Source organism: Seriola lalandi, unplaced genomic scaffold (genome assembly GCF_002814215.2).
Source record: "Seriola lalandi dorsalis isolate HSWRI2012SDOR001 ecotype SW California unplaced genomic scaffold, Sedor1 jcf7180002054436, whole genome shotgun sequence".
NCBI lineage: Eukaryota > Metazoa > Chordata > Actinopteri > Carangiformes > Carangidae > Seriola > Seriola lalandi.
This window is the reverse complement of record NW_019524989.1, coordinates 17435-28331: the sequence shown is the minus strand read 5'-3', so window position 1 is coordinate 28331 and position 10897 is coordinate 17435. Positions and strand designations below refer to the sequence as shown.

General features: G+C 41.0%; 3 protein-coding genes across 5 annotated transcripts in view; all 3 read right to left on the bottom strand.

The window, feature by feature from the left end:
- The window catches only part of unm_sa30652 (un-named sa30652), a 6844-nt gene extending 3657 nt beyond the window's left edge, over positions 1 to 3187 (bottom strand). The window contains exons 1-6 of one of the 3 annotated variants that reach the window (XM_023410750.2): positions 2953 to 3165; positions 2573 to 2671; positions 1731 to 1937; positions 1495 to 1633; positions 365 to 492; positions 212 to 264 (exon numbers count right to left, since the gene is read on the bottom strand). In XM_023410750.2, coding sequence (XP_023266518.1) covers positions 212 to 264; positions 365 to 492; positions 1495 to 1633; positions 1731 to 1936 — 526 coding nt within the window. In that variant the 5' untranslated portion in view covers position 1937; positions 2573 to 2671; positions 2953 to 3165. Of the gene's footprint in view, positions 1 to 211; positions 265 to 364; positions 493 to 1494; positions 1634 to 1730; positions 1938 to 2572; positions 2672 to 2952 lie in introns of all 3 variants that reach the window. The other 2 variants (XM_087175258.1, XM_087175257.1) reach the window with 2 other exon arrangements.
- Positions 3188 to 3837: 650 nt separating this feature from the next.
- Positions 3838 to 6683, bottom strand: med31 (mediator complex subunit 31). Its single transcript, XM_023410751.2, has 4 exons — positions 6488 to 6683; positions 5563 to 5637; positions 5088 to 5184; positions 3838 to 4565 (listed from the first exon to the last, which is right to left on the bottom strand). The coding sequence occupies exons 1-4, from the start codon at positions 6495 to 6497 to the stop codon at positions 4355 to 4357; spliced, it is 393 nt and encodes a 130-aa protein (XP_023266519.1). The 5' UTR covers positions 6498 to 6683; the 3' UTR covers positions 3838 to 4354.
- A 1520-nt stretch (positions 6684 to 8203) lies between these two features.
- LOC111658283 (Na(+)/citrate cotransporter-like) overlaps positions 8204 to 10897 on the bottom strand; it is a 17437-nt gene continuing 14743 nt past the window's right edge. The window contains exons 9-13 of the mRNA XM_023410747.2: positions 10672 to 10775; positions 10464 to 10585; positions 10176 to 10337; positions 9564 to 9701; positions 8204 to 9474 (exon numbers count right to left, since the gene is read on the bottom strand). Of these exons, the coding sequence (XP_023266515.1) occupies positions 9346 to 9474; positions 9564 to 9701; positions 10176 to 10337; positions 10464 to 10585; positions 10672 to 10775 (655 nt within the window). The 3' untranslated portion in view covers positions 8204 to 9345. The remainder of the gene's footprint in view (positions 9475 to 9563; positions 9702 to 10175; positions 10338 to 10463; positions 10586 to 10671; positions 10776 to 10897) is intronic.

Below are 10897 nucleotides of genomic sequence, written 5' to 3'. Positions count from 1 at the left end.
TACGAGTGACTGTGGAGCACCTCACCTGCAGACAGAGAGAGGAGGGACGTCAGTGTCCAGGACGCATGTAGCCTAGCTTAGCATCCTCCAACAACTCTGTGTCCTCTGGGATTTTCTATTTTAAATTCTACGTTACTTTAGTCAGCTACTTATTATTAATTCTTCTTTTTTATTTATTCAATACAAACAGACAAATAAATGTTGACTGTACCTTTAAAGTTCTCCAGCCCTGGTATGTCTGGGATGTGTGGGTCAGAGTAGTGACTGAGAAACAAACAAGGTAAATGAAGCTTTTGGTGACACCAAGTGGCAACAGGACGAAGTGCCTTAAATAACGTGTTAGAAACAAACTGTCCCATCTCACCCTGAGCAGACAAACACCGAGTCAAAGGTCTCCGTTTTCTGACCGCCTGACGAATCACATGACGTCACCTCCCACGTGGTCGTCTCCTCCTCGACGACAGGCTTCACGTTCTCCACCGCAGTGTTGAACTGACGAAGAACAAAGCTCAAACTCTTCATCACCTAATCAATCTTCTTAGTTTATGACACTGTAAAATAATAATCAATCATTTCCTAAAGCCCAAAGTGACGTCTTTAAAGTAGCTGTTTGTAAGTTTTGCTATTGCTATGCCGCTAATGTTAGCATGAACAGCTGTTTACTGACCAGTCTTGCCGAGAGCTTCAGCCTTTGTTTCATTTACAAGACAAGAGGTTATAACTTGTCCTCTGGGCAGCCACATCTTCAGGACAGTGATGAGGCGGCGACCGGGCCGCAGCTAACCCGTTAGCATGCAAACTGGTTAGCATGCTAACTTCAGTAGGAAGTGATAGAAATAGAAGCTAAACAAGAGTCAACACTGGTGTTTGTCTCCACCTCTGGAGACAGATGTTGGAGAGTAAAGGAATGACATTTGATGCTGAACTCACAATGTTTCTTCTACACTGGTCAGTAAACCGCTGCTAATGCTAACGTTAGCGATGCAGCAATAGCAGAACTTTAAAATAGCTCCTTTAAATATGTTGCTTTTGTCATACAACCCAAAGACGTGTAGCATGTATCACACTAGACAAAAGAAGCTGCAACATTTGGCAACTGACACGAAGCCTCGGTCCATTTAGGGCTTCAATTAACAATTATTTTTTATTATTGATTTTCTATATCATTTTATTTTCATAATACACCAGAAAACAGTGAAAGGTGTCACTATAATTCCCTAAAGCTGAAGAAGATGATGAATCTGAAGAAAAGCATCAAATCTGAGAGGCTTGAAAAACGATTATTTGATGATCAATAATAATTGTCAATCAATAACTGACTCATGTTTCAGCTCCAGAGAGGATCGTGACACCAGCTTCAACTCTGCACCTTCAATATTCATCCAGATGTTTGACAGAAAGAAGAGATAATAACAGATTTATTTTCCTCTGCTGAATGTAGATCTGATGATGGCGTGATGGCGTGGTCATGTGACCAGCGGGCGGGCGACTCACCCTGATGTGAGGGCGGATGTTGTGGCTGTGGCAGTACCTCTCCAGGTACCTCTGCACCTCCTGATGGGGCAGGAAGCTGCTCAGCTGAGGGTCAAAGGGGAAATCAGGGAACATCATCACCTCTTTGGGCAGGTTGGTCCTGTCGGGGTCAGGAGGTCAACATACTCACCTGTGAGTCAGTTTCTGTTCATCAGTGAGCAGAGTGATGACACACACTCACCTGTGTGTTAACGTACCTGAGGTCTCTGTACATGCTGCTGTGAACCGGTCGTCCGTTGTCATAGCTACCAACGCGCTCATCGTAACACCAGGTGCCGCCGATGTTGTCGGTGAGCTCGAACACCACCGGGCGGGCGAAGCTGTTCGGGCGGGACAGGATGTGTCTGGCCGCACAGAGTCCCGCCGCCCCGGCCCCGATAACCGCCACCCGCTGCACCGCCATCCTGGGGAGAGAGACTCTGTTTATCTGACTGCTGTTTGTTACTCACTGGTTATTTTATTTTTTCATGATTCCAGTTTTTCAAAGGTGAAAATTTGCTGCTCTTCCTTAAATTATTTACATTATCTTCATTTTATTTTTTATCATTTTGATGTTTGGACTAGAGCTGCACAATTAATCAAAATATAATGGAAATCACAATATGGCCAAGTGCAGCATCCAAATCAGAGCTGGAGTTTTATGATAAAGGTAAAAGTGTCACATTGTTGTTCCTTGTTAGCATTAGCATTGTTAGCATTAGCATTGTTAGCATAATCAGTGTTGTGGTGCTACAGAGACGCCAAGGCCAAAAAGGCCAAGGCCGTAAAAGGAACATGATTGTTTGGTATAAGCCCAACAAAAATCACATCATCATCATTTTACCACTCGAACTGAAATAGTGACTTATATCAAAATATGATTTTTTTTTTTTTTTGCTTATCGTGCAGCCTTAGTTTGGACCAAACAAACTGTCACTCTTTTATGAATTTCCCTACATTTCTTAATTCCTGCCTGTATATATATATATATATTTCAGTATATAGATAGACATATTTCAGTCAAAGGGATCAATTTTCTGGTACAGAGGCAGGACTTTACCTGTAGTCAGAGCAGGTGACGTGAACTGAACACCTGTTAATCAGTGGATCCGGTCTGGACTCTGACCCGCTGAGAGACTCAACACCACGCAGGTAGAAACTGTTTAAAAACACGGAGCAGGTTAACAGCTTCACTCTGAGCCTCATTCATCCAAAAACAACTTCCTCTCTAATTATTTATTAATCTTATTACTCGATATTTTGATTAAATCATCCCCGAGGCGAAAGGTTAACCATCCTAAACTGCGCATGCCCAGAAACAACGACAACAAACTCTTTAAACTAGCTAGCTATGTAGCTTGTTACGTATCTGGACTAAAAGACAAACTTTTAGACAAAATAGTGCGATTAGACAGCAATAATCAATAACTTAAGTGTTACCGTATCTCCGTCAGTCCACTTCCGGTTAACGGCAGAGATCAAGGAAACGACGCCGAACGATTCGCAGTATAACACCGTTACATTCAAACTTAGGGACAGAGGTGTAACGGCGAGAAACGTTGTATCAAAGATTTTCTATCTCTCGCTACTGTCTCTGTGTATACGTTCGCGGTCCACACCACTTCCGACACCAGTCTTTCACAATAAAAGCCCTAACGCTTCATATTTAAATGAATAAAAATAAAATTAGAAGTTACACAAAAACTGCACTTATTCTATTCTAACACTAATAAAACAGCCTTGGGTGGAATTATTACTAATAGACAGTGGCCGGAAGTAACTTAGTACATTTCAGTAAAATTTTGAGGTACTTGTATTTTCATCTTATGCAACTTAATACTACACGCGCACGAGCGCACGCAAACACACACACACTGAACACTTCTTCCACCAATGCTGCTTCAGCATGTCGGCACATTTTTTACAAAATAAATGTATGGAAGACTAAAATACATGCATTACATACATAAATACTGAGATAAATAATTTAATAATTATGGTAAAAAAAAAAAAAAAAATTTAGAACCTATTCTAGTTTTTCCCATTAATAGTGGCTCTGTGAAACTCTGCGTCTCCCTTTGTAAGATATTTAAAAAACTAAACACAATGAAAAGATTAAAAAAGGTTAAAAGTTGCATTTACAGCCATAATACTAACTTTGGCACCAGTTAGGACACAGATACTTAGTGTAGAAATCTGAGGAAATAAAAGCTTCAATTTTTAAGTATTAAAAATAAATTATAAGTAGCAGAATTAGGAGGGAGGGATGAATAAATGATTAATGATTTCGCCTTGTACTGAGTAATAACGACCTCGGACATGGAATTTTTCTTTCAAAAACTTTTTTTTACTCATGTTACATTTTATAAACAGAAATGATAAAAGGTTCATTCATCACGTTTTTCAGCTGTGGCTTCATCAAATATCAACATTTTACATCTTTCCAGATCCAGGACCATGTGGTACACGGTCCTGGATCAGGACTCGTCTTTCCTCTGCCCGGGTCGCTGTGTTTCAGGTGGACGTCCTTACTGCTGCTGAGGCTCAGTGTCACTGGAGACTCCTCTGTCATTAGCCGGTACATCACCTGAGTTGATGTCATCACTGATGATGTCGGCTGATCAGTCACCACCTGAGTGAACTGACGACTTTATGTCTTCACTGTAAAACGTCCGTCAGCTCACTTCCTGTCCAACATCATTTTATTTATGTACAAAAAAGAAGAAAAAGAAAATTGTTGCTTTAATATTGATGTCCAGCTTCTTTCAAACATCCATATCGGCCTCAAGAAACCAGAACCAGCTACAGACACACAGTCCTCCTCCCGCCTCCAGTGACATCATCACTTGGCGGCGGCGTTCCCGTGCGGCGGCTGCTGCGGCTGCTGCTGCTGCTCGGCCAGCGCCTGCTGCAGACGGGTGCGTTTCCTGGAGTAGTGCTGCCAGTGCAGCAGCTGCTGCTCGTCGATGAACTTGGCGCACTGAGCGTTGACCAGTTCCTTCCTGAAGTGTTCGTACTGCAGCAGCTCCAGCATGTGGAGGCAGTGAGGATACCTGCAGAGGAGAGAGGGACGTCCACCTGTCACCACTGAGACCATGATGCATCACTTCATTGACTCTTCATGTAAACATCTGCTGCGTCTGAGGTTACATGATGGGATGCTTGTTTTGTCTCACATGATATTAAACTGAATGTCTCGGAGACGTCAGCTCAGGTTGTTGGAAACGGGGAGGAGCTTTTTTCATTTTCTAAATGATTAATGGAGAAAATCACCAGCAGAAGTTTTTTCATCGTGTTTCTCTGAATATTTAATTCATATACGAGGTTTTATTTTTATCTGCTCAGACCAACAACAGAACATGTAACAACGATTAAAACGTCTCTGTTGGAGAAATATATTCAGGAATCAAGAACAACAAACAAGGTTCCCAAGAGATTTTTTCAATGTGTAGAATTGTTTTTATGAATCCCTGAAAAATCTCTGCATGTATTTCTGCACCACACACAGAACGTGTCAGTGTGTGAGACGTTCTGCGTTGGTTCTTCCTTCAACAGAGAACATGTTTTCGTCTTACTTGAGGAACTTGGCGTACTCCGGCTCCTTCCAGTACAGCAGGTACTTCAGGTAGTTAATGAAGGGTCTCTCTCTCAGGAAACCTCTCTGAGCCAAAACTGGAGGCACAGACAAACACAGGAGTTTAGTCTCATGAAGCCGGTTCAGCTCAGTCCGACTCGCTTCTGAGGATCTGTTCTCACTGAGTCTCACATCCTGGATACCTGGTCTCATGAAGCTGGTTCTCACCTGGTTCTGTTCATTCTGGGTTTACTGATCATACATGAGGGTTACTATGAGGCAAATTTCCATTATTGTTACACTGAACTTCACTTTGGTGCCAACAAAATAAATAAAATGAGTGAGTGTTTGAAAGATTGAAACGTTCATGTTGGAAAATAAATCTGTGAAATAACGATGTACTCAGAGGTCGGTCAGTTAACTGAACAGACAGACTTTCCTGATCGTCATGTTGAAACACTGGAGCTGTTACTCACAGTTCAGGTAGTTGGGGTTGGCCAAACACTGGATGAACTCCAGCTCTGACTGGAAACGGTTCCTGGCTTGTTCCTCTGCACCAGAAAACACAAAACACCAGCTTCACAGTTAGATAACGTGATGATGAACACAGTATGGTTCTGTGTGAAGTGACTGGCGCACAAAATGTTAGAAGGCAGATTTAGACAAAAGGTTTTGAAAGTACTTAACCTCCTAAGACCCGAGCTCTATTCTTTGCTATATAGGCTGATTGGGACCTGAGAAAAATGATGTCCACATATGAGGACATTAGTTTTAAATTTCGATTACTGAGTGGCAGTATAATATCCTCATATGTGGTCACCAGGCCCTCGTTGAGAAAAAGTTAGTATTGTGGTCTAGAGAACCCAAAATGTGAGGTCCACATATGTGGACGCCAGGTCCTAGGAGGTTAAACACAAACCTTTTGTCCCTAAATCAGGAAGTGCTTAAACTGGAATCATTTCTAACGCAGCTTGGAATTGGACAAATAAGCAGCAGCTGAAACAACAACTACAACTAAACATCGGCCAAACAGTGGCTTCATTAACATGTTGTTTTCATATGAAAAATCATGATGTGTAGAGTACGTAACTAATCAATCCCTTTGTATAAACATTGCGAACATAAGAGCATTAACCAGACTAAAAATCAATCAAAAAATCTGTCAATTTAATATTTTAAATGATGTTGTAATGCCAATTATTGTTTGCCGAATTGAAGAACTGGCCTCATCCGCAAAGAAAAGACCTTCAGGCATTTTCAGACAGGCAGTAACTGTTGAAATCATCTGAAAAGGACTAAGATTTGACTAATTTATTAACCGTGTTTTGTCCTCTCCATACAGGAATAATGCTAGCAAGCTAATATTAGCGAGCCTAGTGGCTAAAAACAACAGCTACAAACCTGTTTCCATGACGCCGGCTCCGGACAGAGACGGTCCTAACGCGAAATCAAAGATAACGTTGACCGTTAAACTAAAACACGGACAACAAACTTAAGAGCTTTGGTCTTTGTTTTTGTTTTATCACCAGCTTTAAAACTGCGTCGCCATTTTTGCCGAGAGTCGCGATCATCTTCTTCTTCTCTGGTGTTTATTGGCGGTTGGAAAACAAGCTTAAAGGTGCATTACCGCCACCTACTGGACTGGAGAGTGGAGGAGGAAATTATACATGTAAAATAATATAAAATAAAATAACCAGAAAATATCAAATAAATAAAAAACAAAATAAAGTAAAATCAAAATAAAATTAGATAAAAAATCAAAATAAAACAAAAATAAAACAGGTGAAATGAAAATAAAATTAAAGGAAAAATTAACATAAAATAAAATAAAATAAAATAAAAGCCTGTATGATCTATTCTCAGACAGGTGATGGTATCAGGATCTTTGGAGACATCTGTGAATATAGAATATCAACATATTTCTGGACTGTGTACCACTCTGGAAGTTGTTTTGACTCATCCCTCAGTTTGTTCTGTTTATTGAGGTCAACATGTGGTAATGGGAATAACCAGGGTGGTGCTATAATCGAACACCGGGTTTTCTGCCTTTGCATCAACTTTCAAACATGTGAAATTTGTCCAATCATGTTCCCATCAGTCTGCTAAAACACACTTCAGGCTGGATGTTTATCACATTGTCCCTGGACATTAACCCTGTGTGTCAACATTAACTTCACTCCTCTGATCCTTAAAGGCATTTCTCCCATTCCCAGCTGCATGACTGACACTGGAGACGATGTGATTCATTTGATTCATCCAGAGTTAATTCATATTCTGTAGAGATACATAACACATCAATAATTCAACCATGTGAGAATCCGTTCCTGGACAGGTCTTTTATTGTGACACTTGACAGTGTGTCAATGCTGCAGCTGCTGTACAGGTGGAGCTGTCTGACTAGAAATAAAGTTAAGATCTTTATTTCCTACAGTTACCTGTAGCTATGACACAGAGGAGAAAAAGTGCAATGATTAATCCAGTGTGAGTTGTTTTTAATTACATTTAAAAAACAAATTTAAATACATTTGAGGCGATGAGTGGTTGAGTGGTCAAAGGGTTAAACCTGCATTAATCAATATTTTTATATCAACAAGGAATCAGTTGACTGTAATGGTAATGTGTCCCTTGAAGTTAACACAATGAAAAATATTCTGCATTTACAATCCCATCGAAGTAAAAGCACAGGAGTGTTATCAGATTCATGCAATTAAAAAGTAAATTTATGGCTCATCAGATAATTAACGTGAGCGAGAAGAAGACAAAATAAAGTTCTGATACAAATGGTTTGTAATTTCTTTTACTTTCCTGAAAAATATTGGATGATTTGACCTTTGAGCCTCAAACAGTTATTGAAATTAAAGCATGTGAGAAGTTTAGAGGCGAAACTGAAAACAATATTAGACTTTTTATTTTAGGAGCTTTTCTTGTTTTTTTGAGGGAAGATGTCAGATACATTTATATCTATATTGTATATTTTTACAATCACATATTTCTTATATCTATATAGTTATCATATATCACAGTAAAATGACATATTTTTACATTTAATGGTTATATTCTGGGTTTGATATCATTCAAAATAAAAGTCTCATACAATCAAAGGATTGTTGACTCACGTTTCTTTAAAGATCAACTTTAATAAAACTGTTAGCAACAAGACGATACAAAACTCTGCTATTACGTATGTACACAACATGTTCACTCATAAAAACTATGTTACTAAATAAAACTCATATGTTTAAATAGAAAACAATAAAAAACAAACAGTATCTACTGTATTTTCTAATCACTTAAAATAATTCCAATTCGCAGGGATGAGAGTCGGGACAGAAAAGTTCCCTGATTAGTGAAGTCCAGCTGGAGTCTGCTCACTGATCTAGAGTCAGTTTCCCAAGCCTCAACCGTAAATAAAAACACCACTGAAGAAGAACTGTTTTGTCAGTTATACCTTTTTGAGGTTTAAACTAACAGTAAAGTCTATGACATTAGATTTTATTTTCCTCAGCTGAAGAGAAACACTTATTATTTATAGTCACTTATTATTTAAATTAATTTCTACTTTGCTGTTTTTTTTATTATTATGAAGCTGCTCTCAGCGAGACCCAACACTTCCTGCAGACCTTTCAAATTTAAAAACCTCTGTGAATGGGAGAATCAGGTCCTTTGAACATCTGGGAGGCTTTTAAAAGTATGAGTGATGGGAATTAATCAGTGAATGAAAACCATCCATTTTCTGTTCTTATCTTAGGAAATATGAACATTAGCAGCTTTTGCTAACATGTTAGCCACACTACTTTATAATGTGATAATATGAGTGTAGCCAGAAAATAAAAAATAAATAAATAAACAAACAAAAAATCTATTAATTCAACTTTAAATTGGACAAATTAAAGATACTATTGCTAGAATTAACATTATAGAAATGGAAATTGCAAAAAAACAAAAACAACAAATCACATAATTGCAGCTTTCCTGTGGCTCAAAGGACACAGTTCCTCTAATTCCTGCATTAAGAGCTGAGTGGAGTTAACTTGACTTTTCCTGACAGTGATAAAAGAAATGGCAAAGTAATTTAATGATTATTTTAATATTGTTAAGAATCTATGGTGAACTTCTACCTGCAGCTAGAGTTGAAACTTTTGGGAAACACGCTCTCGATCAGTGGTGAGGTCCAGACGCCGCTTCAGAACCGTCACAAGCTGCAGTGGGAATATAAAAACCATCCAGAGTCCAGGAGGTGGCAGGAAACAGAGGCGGCCCTACACTGGCGCGGTGGTGTTGGCCCACTCAGGGAATGAGTCCAGAGAAAACATGACACGACCCCAACTGTTGATGGCCAGACTGATGCAGCCGATCCCGATGATGTTCATCACCACGCCTGTTTTAGCCTGCGGGGGGCGCAGAGGGTGGGGGGGGTTATTAAGACTTCACCGGTGGGTCTGAGTTATCTTGTTTTCTCTGTCCTGACAAAACTCACCATGTCTGACACTTTGAGGAAACCGTAGGAGAAGACGATGGCGTTGGGGGGCGTGGCCACTGGCAGCATGAAGGCGAAGGAGGCGCTGAGGGTGCAGGGGATCATCACGTACAGAGGATTCAAGCTCATCGACTGAGACTGTCAGGACACACACATAAAACATATCAATACAGAACAATCAATTTAACTGTTTTAACCTTTATTATCAAGTTTAAACCTGCGTGAAAAGATTAGTTTGACCACCAGGGGGCAGCAGAGCCAGCGTTCACACACAGACATCATCAGAAACCAGAAAGAACCGCAGCTCTCAGTTCCTCGTTTTAACACTACTACTGTTTAATTCATTTAATTCTACTTTGCTGTTTTTTTTCTCTGTTGTTACTGAAACTCAACTTCCTGTGAAGATGTTTCACATTAAAACTCTTCCAGTGGTTCAGGGGGCCAGCCCCTCACATTTTAGTGGACTTCTAATGTGAAACATTTGCAGGAAGTGCAGCACCACTGACTCCGCCCTCTTTTACTCCGACTGTACGCTGACGATGATCAACTATTACAGTGAGAATGTTCTCTATGTTTTTATGTGTGCATGGACACTGCTGTGTGTTTTGTTACCATGGAGGCCAGGATGGGCAGGAAGAGTGTTGCCGTGGCGACGTTGCTGGCACACTCGGTGAAGGTGGCGACAAGGAGGCAGAGGACGACGGCGATGGCCCAGGGAGGGATGGAGTGGAGCGGTGTCATCTGAGTGCCGAGCCAGCGGGACAGACCGGACTCCTGACGACACACACACACACACACACACACACACACACACACACACACACACACACACACACACACACACGTCAGACATGAGATCACATGTGCTAACCGTCATGCAGCTCTGCAACAACAACTCACCTCGCTGCCCTTGGCCAGAGCGAAGCCTCCTCCCAGCAGCAGGACGATGTTCCACGGCATCTTCTTCTGAGTCACCTGCCAGGTGAGCAGGGGAGGGGCGGGGCCTCGTGACACCTGGGAGTCTGATTGATAAAAAGAAAAAAATTACACACAAATCCATGTTGTGTGTGTGTGTGTGTGTGTGTGTGTGTGTGTGTGTGTGTGTTACCTGTGTCAGAGCTCCTCCAGCAGCAGAGGTAGAGCGGCGGCTCAGAGGGAAGAACGAACAACAGAATGGCAACAAACAGAGAGACGGTCGCATCAGTGACGAACCTGCAGAGAGAGAGAGAGAGAGAGAGGGAGGGAGAGGGAGGGAGAGAGGGAGAGAGAGAGAGAGAGGGAGAGAGAGAGAGAGAGAGAGAGAGAGAGAGACCCACACAGGCATAGACTGAGTC